The following is a 13114-nucleotide window of genomic DNA, read 5'->3' as shown; positions in this document are numbered from 1 at the left end:
AGATCATGGTTTTGTGGAGGGATTTTAAAGATGTATCGCAACCTGTTCCATATAAGACAAACTGTTCCTGATCATCTGTGTGGACAGGAATGCTGAAAAGGGCATTTGCTGTGTCAATTGCTTTATACCTACTTCCCTCAGCTTGGGTAATTACCTTTATGGACAGTCACAATGTCAGGTCATATCAGTGTTCTAAGAAGTACCATAGCATTAAGCTTCCCATAATCAATGGAGTTTATAGGCACCCAAGGTGATACACAGGCCAACTTAGTTATTGCATGGAGAAATAGTCTCATGAACATCTTTGGCTTCATGATCATGAAGAGCTAAGCAATAAGGGCAGCGATTTCTATTTCTCCCTCAGGTAATTTTTGGAGACCAATATCTAGACACTTGTGGTTTAGAAGTTTACAGTCTTCCACCTGCTTCACTAAAATGACCTTAACCGCAGTAGTTCGCCTTAGGGCTTGAGGCTGATGTGATTGGGGATTCACACAGAAGATACGTCTATATCAATAATATATTCAGTAGAGGGAATCATAAAAATGGAGGTTTGTAGTGGCCCAGTGGGACCCACCCATAGTTGTGTTTGGGTAAGGGTCATGTTTTTGGTGGCTTCAGACCTCACACCATATAGCATTATCTGTTTCACCCTCATCCTGGTGTCAGAGATTGTGGAGATAAATCATTGGCAAACTAGTATTCAAATGATGCGAGTTATGCAATTCTACACTATGACCTCTTTGAACTCTGACTTGGTATACATCCTCAGGTGCCACTGTGGAAATAGGGACGTTGGCCTAACCCCTAATTTTGTTTTGTTTTGAAAGCTGAGACTTCTGGGTAAACACAGACCATGTTCTCTGATTCATCTTAAGATCACTGTGATGGGTAGAGAAAATAGCACATGTGTTAGTTATAGGTATCATCACCATTTTGACTCTAGTGGGGCTGTATATTGGCCCTATGCCCTACTGCCTGGCCAGAAGATCCTTAGTGGGGAGTCCATCAAGCTCTTCTTTGAGACTTCATTGTTGAGTAACTAGACAATGCTTGCAGTGTCAGGGAACTCATCATGAGTGGGCCAAACTTTCAGAAAACAAATGATAGCCTGTAGAGAAAGGAGAGTGTCTCTAGTGCTCATATCTCTTTTTTTTCCCTGCCACCCTTCCTCATCTTCCTTGGACACTTTTAGGGCACTCAGAACGAGGGGCTGTGTTGTGACACACTATACATGGTGCCACTGTTGCACACTGTCTTAACACGATTACCTCCTTTATGGTAGAAGCAAACTACTCAAGTTCCTATAAACTCCTCAGGTCACTGGTGAGGTGAACCTGAGAGATCTTTATTCTTTCAAATTTAATATAAATCTCAAACAATTGTGTCATCATAGGCTGTCTGTTCATGCCAGGGACATATTTAGAGTTAACAATAGTCATTGGGTGCAACTCAGCAAGCAGTGTTTGCAGTGACTTGGTAACAAACTACTTTGTTTTCTGGTTTATCTTTCTGTGTTTATTTAATAAACATAGATATCTCCTCATATTTTTCTTATTTCCTCTTCTTTCTTACTTAAAAGATAGTATACTAGATATTCTCTCTTTTGATTTTTTTCCACTAAACATTATTTCATAGAAATATCACCAAGTCAGTTTGTAGGGATCTTTTTCATTCCTTTTGTAACTGTATATACAGTTTTTTGGACCACATTATAGCCCATAGTTGATATTGTCATCATTTATATGCTTTACTCAACAGATCTATGTTTGTACATTTAGGTGGTTTTGAGTATTTGCAATTATGCTGTAATGAATAACCTGGTGCATATGCATTTTCATTGTTTGGTCTATGAATATGTATTAATTGAAAATATAAAAAACCTAAGAAAGCCAGAGACTAAGATTAAACATATTCAAAGTGCAAGAATATTGATATGATTAGATAGTTTCAACACACACCCATTGAAACTCTTCTCACAATTTTCATAGTAGATATAACATTATGGTAATTTATTCATAACTTTACAAAAATGAGAGAAAATGCCCCTGCACACTTGTAAATTTGAAATCTATAGATTTCAAATAGATTTATTTTTAATTTAGCGGACTAAACGCATCTTTTTCTGTAGCTCACGATAAAGAACCAGATGAAAATCTTATACTTAGGCATCAAGACTCGATGTCAAAATCAGAAATGCAGGTGAAGGAACGAAGAACTCTCAAAGGGCAAAGAATTACTAGTAAGTATAAAAAGTAAAGATAACTTTAAATTATTTAAAAGTAAGTTCATCCGAAGGTATTTTTGCTTTGGTTCACAAAAGTTTTAAACTTTGACTAAAATGTGAATACCCTACCATAATTAAAGAAAAAAGGGAAGAATATTGATACATTTTGCTTGAGATTTCTGGCCCTTAGATTATTTCATGACCACAGGACACACAGTATCCCCCAAAGTAGTGTGCCTTTCAGCCAACTGAAAGTAATTATGGGGCCAAAAACTTAATGGGCACCTCTCACCTGTGGCTTTCTTCCATAGGCACCAATCAGCAAAGATATTGCTAAGGTCCGCAACTCAAAACAGCAAATGGGGATCATAATAACCTAGGGAAAGGTAACCTAGGACACCTGTTTAAGGGACTCTAGGGCATCCTTTTGGTCATGGCCCCACTTAAACAGAATTTCTGGTAACCCCATAGATGAATGAACATCATCAAGGATCCCACATAGGGAAAATGAGAGCGTATTTATCCAAACAGTTCCAGTAACTGCTGGGCTTTTTTTTTTTTTTTTTTTTTTGAGACAGGGTCTCACTTTCTTGCCCAGACTAGACTGGAGTGCAGTGGCCCGATCTTGGCTCACCGCAACCTCCGCCTCCCAGGCTCAAGTGATTTTCCTGTCTCAGCCTCCCGAGTAGCAGAGATTATAGGCACGCACCACCACGTCTGCCTAATTTTTGTATTTTTAGTAGAGACAGGGCTTCACCATGTTGGCCAGGCTGGTCTCGAACTCCTGACCTCAAATGAACCACCCACCTTGGCCTCCCAAAGTGCTGGCATTGCAGGTGTGAGCCATTGCACCTAGCCTGGGCTTGTTTTTATTTGTTAGACCAGAAAGGATCAAAGCTTGGCAGTCTCCTCTGGAATGAGATGTCACCCCTTAGAAATCAATCCTAGGGATTTTATCCAGGTACTAGGTAACTGTATCTTGTCTGAACTAATGGCCCAGTTAAGAGCCGCTGGTGAGTCATTAGAGCATCCAGTCCTTTTGGGTGATGTCCTTGCTTGAGTCCACTTAAATGATATAATTAATATAATGAAAGGCTAGTCCTCCCCTTGGGACCAGGCTATTTAGAGGTCATTATGCGTTGATGACAGATATTAGAGCAGTTTGGTAGCCTTGTGGAAGGATATTAGTTATGTTTTCCAACTTATTCTATGTAAGGTTAAACTGAACATCTAAGTGAAAAAAAGATATGGAAAGGCATTTGAGGTGTCAGTTGTTGCAAACAAGTTCCCTCAGTTTGGAAAATATCCTGTATGACAACTATAGTCTCATGTGTCTTTGGTGCCCAGGGCTGTAATATAGCATTGGACCAGCAAAATCAATTGAGTCATTATGCACTTGAGGGTATGTACAAGATCTACTTAGTTATTGAATGGAGAAATAGTCTCATGGAGAACTTTTGCTTCATTAAGCTCGACAAATGACAACAGCCATTTCTGTTTCTTCCTAGGAAGCTATTCTGGGAAACAAAGGTGCTAGGTGCTGTTAATCTGGATATTTACATTCTTCCATATGCCCCACTAAAATGACCTTAAATGCCTCAGTTTCCATCAGGGACTGGGATGAATGCAAGTGGGGGTTCACATAGAAAATACATCTATACCAACAACACATTTGGTGGGGGAGGGGAATAAAATGGAGTTTTGCAGTTGTCCGAAAGGATACTCTCATGGTAGTGTTTGATCAAGGGTCCTTTTGGTGGTGTCCTCAGATGCGAAACCAGAGAGCATTACTTCTTTTCCCCAGTTCCTGGTGTCAGAGGTTGTGGGGATCACAGCCACCTGTGCACCAGTATCCTAATGGCCCTAGAAATGCAATTTCTTCCCACCTTCCCTTTGAATTCTGACCTTACCATACATTCTCAGATTACCACTGGTAATATAGGGATCTTGGCCTAACTCTTAATTTTCTTTATTTTTGAGAGCATGAAGTTTGAGCAAAAGTAGTGGAGGGTTCTCTGATTGATTTCAATATCACTGGGAGGTGCAAAGGGAAGAGCACTTTTATTAGTCATAGGGGTCATCGCAGTCTGGATTTAGTGGGGCTGTGTGTTGGTACCCATGGCCCACTACCTGGCCAGGAGATTCTTGGTGAAAGGTCCATCAGTGTCCTACTTCAGATTCCATCGTTGATTAACTAGACTCATATATTTCTTGGGGAGAGCCCTTAACTAGATCATCCAGGAATGGGTGCCAAATTACCACTTTTAGGTCACACTGTTCACTGGTCACTCATTGCTATCTTGGTGGTAGATGCTTTTTCCATGCCCAGAAATTTGTCAGTTAAGATCTGAATTGTGCCACAAATTAATTGACATTATCTTATAAGGAGGTTTAATTGAGCTAGTAAAGGCTATGAAATGAAACTAGAGATCTGAATCTGGTCAAATCTTGTCATTACTGTCCTCACTCCATCAGTGACCTTAGAGACAGTGGAGTGGCTCAAGGGCCATTATAGCCTCTGCAGATGAAGGCCCAAACATGTTTTCCAGTAGCAGGGAACACAACTGTCCTCACTCCATCAGTGACCTTAAAGACAGCGGAGTGCCTCAAGAGGCCATTGTAGCCTCTGCAGATGATGGCCCAAACATGTTTTCCAGTAGCAGGGAACACGTCATGGGTGGGCAATCCTGTCAGAGCCAAAAATAGTACCCAACTGAGGAAGGAGAGGGTTTCAGATGTTTACATCATTCGTCCCCCTTTCCTGCACTTCTTTAGGCAATATGGGCACTGTCAAGATCCTCTTAAGAAGGCATTCTGTAGTGATAAGCTCCACAATATGCCCCTCTCACTCCCTAAGTTAAACAAGATTATTGCTTTATTGTGAAGGCACACTACCCACGTCTCTTAGTTCCTGGGCAAAATGATCATCAGGAATCTGCTTTTCATTAAAGCATGAGTCTCAATAACTGACTGCATTACAGGCTGTCCACCATTTTTAGGGGAGTGCCTAGGGCTAAGAATAGTCATTAGGTACAATTCAGTATGCAGAGTCTCCAACTTTTTTGAGCGCATTGACTTAGGGCCAGGAGCGGTAACCACAAAATTGCTTCCCTAGCTTTGTCAGAGCCCACCTGCCGGATTTTTCAATTGACTCATTGGATATCTTGGTATGTGAATCAGAGGATAAAGAGACTATTGTTCCATGTCAGAATTGAAAAGCTCATGTAGATAACACATTAGCATTCTAGAAAACCGCATGGTGTCTGCTGGCACTTTCTAAGAGAGATGATTGATTGACATGACTGGCAGAGTGCCCTGTGGGATGCTGAGTCTCTTGCAATTGATCCAGTAGCCTCCCCATCCCCCTTCCACTGAGAGTGTCCTGCAGGCTCACTAGCACCTATCAAAGTGTTCCTTCCAGAAAGGCTTTGTGCTTCATTGACCACCCTGCTCTTTGTGGTAGTTTGTCAGAAACAGAAATGCCAGTTTTTGAGTTGGTCTATTAAGATAACATGCCAAACTCAAAGTAACAATTAACCTTATTCACTTACTAGCATATTAAAAGCCATAGCCTAGATAGAGGCAGGTCCCCAGCTCTACCAGTGTCCCATTTTACCCCACAGAAAAGCACTTAGCAAGGGTCAGATGCATCAGTGTAGACTGTGTGAGTGGGCATGGGATGGGGTTGTCTCACAGTGGAAGGAGTCCCAAACAAGAAGCTATTTTCCATTTTATGGACCCTGAGGCTGAGTTAGCTGGAGCTCTGAACCACATGAATACCTTTAGTTATTTGCTCCCTATTCTAATTCCTCTCAAATTGATACTAGAACAACAACTAAAAAGATTTCATGATTTGTTTACACTCCACCTCCACCTCTCACGTCCAATAGTGAGGGTTTATGTCAAATACTATATTGATGAGTTATTGTTTTTATTTTTTCTTCAATGATTTCATTTCATCATTTCCTTTTAGTTTTCATCCCACCTTCTTTTCCTTGATGATTTAATTTTGTTTTTGAAATCTGTAGGACATGAAACTACTTTCAAAAGTAAAACGATGTATATGCAAAAAGTTATTCTTAGAGGAGTATATTTTCTTCCCCAGTCCTCTCCCCTCATTTTGTAGGTAACCAATAATATTGTCTCTTATATCTTTCCCGTGCTTCTTTTTGTAAAGATAACTGTCTCTCTATTTCCTTCTCTATTTTTTTTCTCATTTCTTCATCTTCCTTCCCCAAAGATGGCATTCAAGTTTTCCCCTTTGTAGGTATTTTTTTCCTTCACATTATTCTTTGAAATCCCTTCAGGTCAATTTATAGACATGTTTAATTTGTTTTACAGTTACACTTACAGTTGTTTGTACCACATTATTTACCATATGTACTATACCATAGTATGTGGTACGGCACATCCTTGAATAACATCATTTTGTTCAACATTGTTTGATTATAATGTTAATAAGAAAAAAATTGATTCCTAGCCAGGCACATGGTCTGGAGTTAGCACATTTTCCCTGTGTCTGCATGAATTTTCTCCGGGTGCTCCAATTTCCTCCCACATTCCAAAGATATGTATGTTAGGTAAATTGAAGTGTCTAAATGGTCCCTGTCTGAGTGAGTGTGGGTATGTGTCTGAGTGCACCCTGATATGGCATGGCATTCTGTCGAGGGCTGGTTCCCCCCTTGTGCTGTGAGCTGCAAACCTTAACTGGAATAAGTGGGCTGCAAAACAAGTGAATGAATATGTAGTTGAGCATATAGTTTATGGAAATTTTACACTTTACAGTGTGAATACCTTAAAATAACTAGGGAACAAAAGCCATATAATATTTGGTTGGAATTTCTGGTCTTGAGACTATTTTATGGCATGCTCATGTGCTTGGTGTCCACCAAATCCAATAAAAGTCATTAGTCTATCAAAGGGTGTTTGCTTTCAGCCAACTGTAGGAGATTATGGGTCCAAGTGTTCAACAGGAACCTTGGGACATGTGGCAGTATCCTTCTGTCGTAGACTCTAATTGGCAAACAGAGAGATTGGTGAGATGTGTAACTCAAATGACAAAATGCATCAGAGAAGGCCAAGGGGAAAAACAGCCTATGTGGTCACTGGAGGGTCTCCAGAACATCCTATCTTTAGGCTGCACCTAAGGGTAGAGGTCTTATTGGTAACCTGATAGATGGTGTCATGAAGATGCCAATTAAGGGAATGTGAGAGCTCTAGTCTGGGCTTTCCTTTCACTTGTTGGGGCTGAGAGTGACTAAAGCTGAGAGTGACCCAGCCCTTGCCGGGTAGTGTTTTTGTCTGGGCCAGTGGAAGATGCGATGAATATAGTGGAAGGCCAGTGCTTCATCTGGGAGTGGTGCAGTTTTCACGTCACAGCCTTGAGGAGGACATTAAAGGTGTAATGCAGCCCATTTAATGTAAGGCAGACTGATCTTGATCATCTTTGTGGACAAGGATGCCAAAAAGGGCATTTACAATGTCAATTGCTTTATAACTGTTTCCCTCAGCTTGGGTAGTAGCCTCTGTGATAGTCATAGTGTCAGGTAACACCAGTGCCAAAGACAGAACTATAGCATGAGCCACCAATAGTCAATTATTTTCCAGGCACACAATGCCTTAAGCAAAAGGCCAGATGGTGAACTTTGGCTTCCTTAAGCACAGCAATGAAGACTTTTTTTTTTTTAATCCCCAGGACAGTTGATAGTGTTTTTAAGAGACAAAGACAATAGGTGCTTGTAGTCTGGTGGGTTTAGTCTTCTATATACCCCACCAAAATGGTCCTAATTGCAACAATTCCCCTCAGGGACTGGGGGTGAATACAGTCAGGGGTAGACATAGACAATATGTCATAACAATAACCCATTCAGTAATGGGTTCCATAATGATGGAAGTATGTAGTGGCTTGAAGAGACCTACCTGTAGTCAGATTAGGATCTTGGTGGTGGTGGCCTCCAACTGAAAACCAGAAAACATTATCTATTTCCACCTCATTCTCATGCCAGGGATTTTGGGGATCACAGTCACCTGTGCATTATTATGCAAAAGGCCCAAGAAATGAAATTCTCCATGTCCACTTTGAACTTTAACTTTGATATAGGGCCTCCATTCCTCACTGGGGACATAGGGACATTGGCCATGTCATAGTCTTGTCTTCTGGTTTTTTTTTTTTAGCCAAAAGATTTGCATAAAAATTGGCAGGACTCTCTAATTCATTTCAAAATTCAATGGGAGAAGAGGAGAGCAGCATTTGTATTAGTTATAGGGGCCAGCACTAGGCAGAACCTAGGAGGCTGCCATTGAGCCCAAAATGGCACACTACCACCAGGCCATGAGTTCCCTGGTGAAGAGCCCATTAATCTCCTTTTTTGAGTCCTTATTGTTGGGTAACCAAACCTAGGGATCTCTGGTGAGGCCCTTACCTAGATCATTGAGAAGTGTGTGCCCAATGACTAGTTTTATGTTGCTGTCTCTGATGATCTCTTTTTGCTTTTTTGTAGCAGTTGCTTCTTCCATGCTGAGGAATTTGACATGTATAGGCCATTGCTTACAGTATCACAATACATGAAAAAAAATTATGATCTAGATCAGTGGTCCTCAACCTTATTTGCACCAGAGAAAGTGAACAAAATTAACATTTTTTCCATGGATCAGGGCCGAGGTGGGGGATGGTTTTGGGATGATTCAAGTGCATTACATTTATTGTTCACTTTATTTATATTATTACATTGTAATATGTAATGAAACAATTATACACCATAATGTAGAATGAGTGGGAGCCCTGAGCTTGTTTTCCTGCAATTAGATGGTCCCATGTGCGGCATGGAAGACAGTGACAGATCATCAAGTGTTAGATTCTCATAAAGAACACACAACCTGGAACCACCCAAGATGGCTGAATAGTAACAGCTCCCGGCTACAGCTCCTAACATGAGCGACCCAGAAGATGGGTGATTTCTGCATTTCCAACTGAGGTACTGAGTTCATCTCAATGGGACTGGTTGGACAGTGGGTGCAGCCCATGGAGTGTGAGCCGAAATGGCAGAACATCGCCTGACCCAGGAAGCACTAGGGGTCAGGGAATTCCCTTTCTTAGTCAAGGGAAGCCATGACAGATGGTACCTGGAAAATCAGGACACTCCTGCCCTAATACAGCGCTTTTCCAATGGTCTTAGCAAACGGCACACCAGGAGATTATATCCTGCGCCTGGCTTGGCAGGTCCCACACCCATGGAGCCTTGCTCACTGCTAGCACAGCAATCCGAGATCAAACTGAGAGGTGGCAGTGAGGATGAGGGAGGGGCATCTGCCATTGCTGAGGCTTGACTAGGTAAACAAAGCAGCTCAGAAGCTCGAACTGGGTGGAGCCCACTGCAGCTCAACAAGGCCTGCCTGCCTGTATAGACTTCACCTCTGGGGGCAGGGCATAGCTGAACAAAAGGCAGCAGAAACTTCTGCAGACTTAAATGTCCCTGTCGGACAGCTTTGAAGAGAGCAGTGGTTCTCCCCACATGGAGTTTGAGATCTGAGAATGGACAGACTGCTTCCTAAAGTGGGTCCCAGACCCCCCAGTAGCCTAACTGGGAGACACCTCCCAGTAAGGGCTGACTGACACCTCATACAGCCAGCGGCCCCTCTGAGACAAAGCTTCCGGAGGAAGGATCAGGCAGCAACCTTTGCTCTTCTGCAATATTTGCTGTTCTGAAGCCTCCGCTGGTGATACCCAGGCAAACAGGGTCTGGAGTGGACCTCCAGCAAGCTGCAACAGACCTACAGCTGAGGGTCCTGACTGTTAGAAGGAAAACTAACAAACAGAAAGGAATGGCATCAACGTCAGAAAAAACAACATTCACACCAAAACCCCGTTTATAGGTCACCATCATCAAAGACCAAAGGTAGATAAAACCACAAAGATGGGGAGAAACCAGAGCAGAATAGCTGAAAATTCTAAACACCAGAGCACTTCTTCTCCCCCAAAGGATCGCAGGTCCTCTCCAGCAACGGAACAAAGCTGGACGGAGAATGACTTTGACGAGTTGAGAGAAGTAGGCTTCAGAAGATCGGTAATAATAAACTTCTCTGAGCTGAAGGAGGATGCTCAAACCCATTGCAAGGAAGCTAAAAACCTTGAAAAAAAGGTTAGAAGAAAAGCTAACTAGAATAAACAGCATAGAGAAGACCTTAAATGACCTGATGGAGCTGAAAACTGACACGAGAACTACGTGACGCATGCACAAGCTTCAGTAACCAATTCGATCAAGTGGAAGAAAGGGTATCAGTGATTGAAGATCAAATGAATGAAATGAAGTGAGAAGTTTAGAGAAAAAAGAGTAAAAGGAAATGAACAAATCCTTCAAGAAATATGGGACTATGTGAAAAGAACAAATCTACGTTTGATTGGTGTGCCTGAAAGTGACAGGGAGAATGGAACAAAGTTGGAAAACACTCTTCAGGATATTATCCAGGAGAACTTCCCCAACCTATCAAGGCAGGCCAACATTCAAATTCAGGAAATACAGAGAATGCCACAAAGATACTTCTCGAGAAGAGCAACCCCAAGACACATAATTGTCGGATTCACCAAGGTTGAAATGAAGGGAAAAATGTTAAGGGCAGCCAGAGAGAAAGGTTGAGTTACTCACAAAGGGAAGCCCATCAGACTAACAGCAGATCTCTCAGCAGAAACTGTACAAGCCAGAAGAGAGTGGGGGCCAATATTAAACATTCTTTTTTTTATTATTATACTTTAAGTTTTAGGGTACATGTGCACAACGTGCAGGTTTGTTACATATGTATACATGTGCTATGCTGATGTGCTGCACCCATTAACTCATCATTTAATATTAGGTATATCTTCTAATGCTATCCCTCTGCTCTCCCCCCACCCCACAACAGGCCCCAGTGTGTGATGTTCCCCTTCCTGTGTCCATGTGTTCTCATTGTTCCATTCCCACCTGTGAGTGAAAATATGCAGTGTTTGGTTTTTTTGTCCTTGTGATAGTTTGCTGAGAATGATGGTTTCCAGCTTCATCCATGTCCCTACAAAGGACATGAACTCATCCTTTTTTATGACTGCGTAGTATTCCATGGTGTATACATGCCACATTTTCTTAATCCAGTCTATCGTTGTTGGACATTTGGGTTGGTTCCAAGTCTTTGCTATTGTGAATAGTGCTGCAATAAACATACGTGTGCATGTGTCTTTATAGCAGCATGATTTATAGTCCTTTGTGTATATACCCAGTAATGGGATGGCTGGGTCAAATGGTATTTCCAGTTCTAGATCCCTGAGGAATTGCCACACTGACGTCCACAATGGTTGAACTAGTTTATAGCAGCAGTGTAAAAGTGTTCCTATTTCTATACATCCTCTCCAGCACTTGTCTCCTGACTTTTTAATGATCGCCATTCTAACTGGTGAGAGATGGTATCTCACTGTGGTTTTGATTTGCATTTCTCTGATGGCCAGTGATGATGAGCATTTTTTCATCTGTCTGTTGACTGCATAGATGTCTTCTTTTGAGAAGTGTCTGTTCATATCCTTTGCCCACTTGTTGATGGGGTTGTTTGTTTTTTTCTTGTAAATTTGTTTGAGTTCATTGTAGATTCTGGATATTAGCCCTTTGTCAGATGAGTAGATTGCAAAAATTATTTCCCATTCTGTAGGTTGCCTGTTCACTCCGACGGTGGTTTCTTTTGCTGTGCAGAAGCTCTTTAGTTGAATTAGATCCCATTTGTCAATTTTGGCTTTTGTTGCCATTGCTTTTGGTGTTGTAGACATGAAGTCCTTGCCCATGCCTATGTCCTGAATGGTATTGCCTAGGTTTTCTTCTAGGGTTTTTATGGTTTTAGGTCTAACATTTAAGTTTTTAATCCATCTTTTTTTATTTTTTATTTTTGGTTTAAGTTTATGGTTTTAGGTCTAACATTTAAGTCTTTAATCCATCTTTTTTTTATTATTATACTATAGGTTTTAGGGTACATGTGCACAATGTGCAGGTTTGTTACATATGTATCCATGTGCCATGTTGTTTTGCTGCACCCATTAACTCGTCATTTAGCATTAGGTATATCTCCTAATGCTGTCCCTCCCCACTCCCCCCACCCCACAACAGTCCCCAGAGTGTGATGTTCCCCTTCCTGTGTCCATGAGTTCTCATTGTTCAATTCCCACCTATGAGTGAGAACATGCGGTGTTTGGTTTTTTGTCCTTGTGATAGTTTACTGAGAATGATGTTTTCCACTTTCATCCATGTCCCTAGAAAGGACATGAACTCATCATTTTTTATGGCTGCATAGTATTCCATGGTGTATATGTGCCACATTTTCTTAATCCAGTCTATCGTTGTTGGACAGTTGGGTTGGTTCCAAGTCTTTGCTATTGTGAATAGTGCCGCAAGAAACATACGTGTGCATGTGTCTTTATAGCAGCATGATTTATAGTCTTTGGGTATATACCCAGTAATGGGATGGCTGGGTCAAATGGTATTTCTAGTTCTAGATCCCTGAGGAATCGCCACACTGACTTCCACAATGGTTGAACTAGTTTACAGTCCCACCAACAGTGTAAAAGTGTTCCTATTTCTCCACATCCTCTCCAGTACCTGTTGTTTCCTGACTTTTTAATGATGGCCATTCTAACTGGTGTGAGATGGTATCTCACTGTGGTTTTGATTAGCATTTCTCTGATGGCCAGTGATGATGAGCATTTTTTCATGTGTTTTTTGGCTGCATAAATGTCTTCTTTTGAGAAGTGTCTGTTCATGTCCTTCGCCCACTTGTTGATAGGGTTGTTTGTTTTTTTCTTGTAAATTTGTTTGAGTTCATTGTAGATTCTGGATATTAGCCCTTTGTCAGATGAGTAGGTTGCAAAAATTTTCTCCCATT

General features: G+C 41.4%; 1 protein-coding gene across 1 annotated transcript in view; it reads left to right on the top strand.

The window, feature by feature from the left end:
• LOC116461863 (coiled-coil domain-containing protein 7-like) overlaps positions 1–13114 on the top strand; it is a 286960-nt gene that overhangs the window by 131339 nt on the left and 142507 nt on the right. Inside the window, 1 exon segment of the mRNA XM_058436561.1 lies at positions 2132–2242. Within this exon segment, the coding sequence (XP_058292544.1) occupies positions 2132–2242 (111 nt within the window).

The sequence above is a fragment of the Hylobates moloch genome, unplaced genomic scaffold (genome assembly GCF_009828535.3).
Source record: "Hylobates moloch isolate HMO894 unplaced genomic scaffold, HMol_V3 SCAFFOLD_3, whole genome shotgun sequence".
Taxonomy (NCBI): Eukaryota; Metazoa; Chordata; class Mammalia; order Primates; family Hylobatidae; genus Hylobates; species Hylobates moloch.
This window is presented reverse-complemented; position numbering and strand designations above follow the sequence as displayed.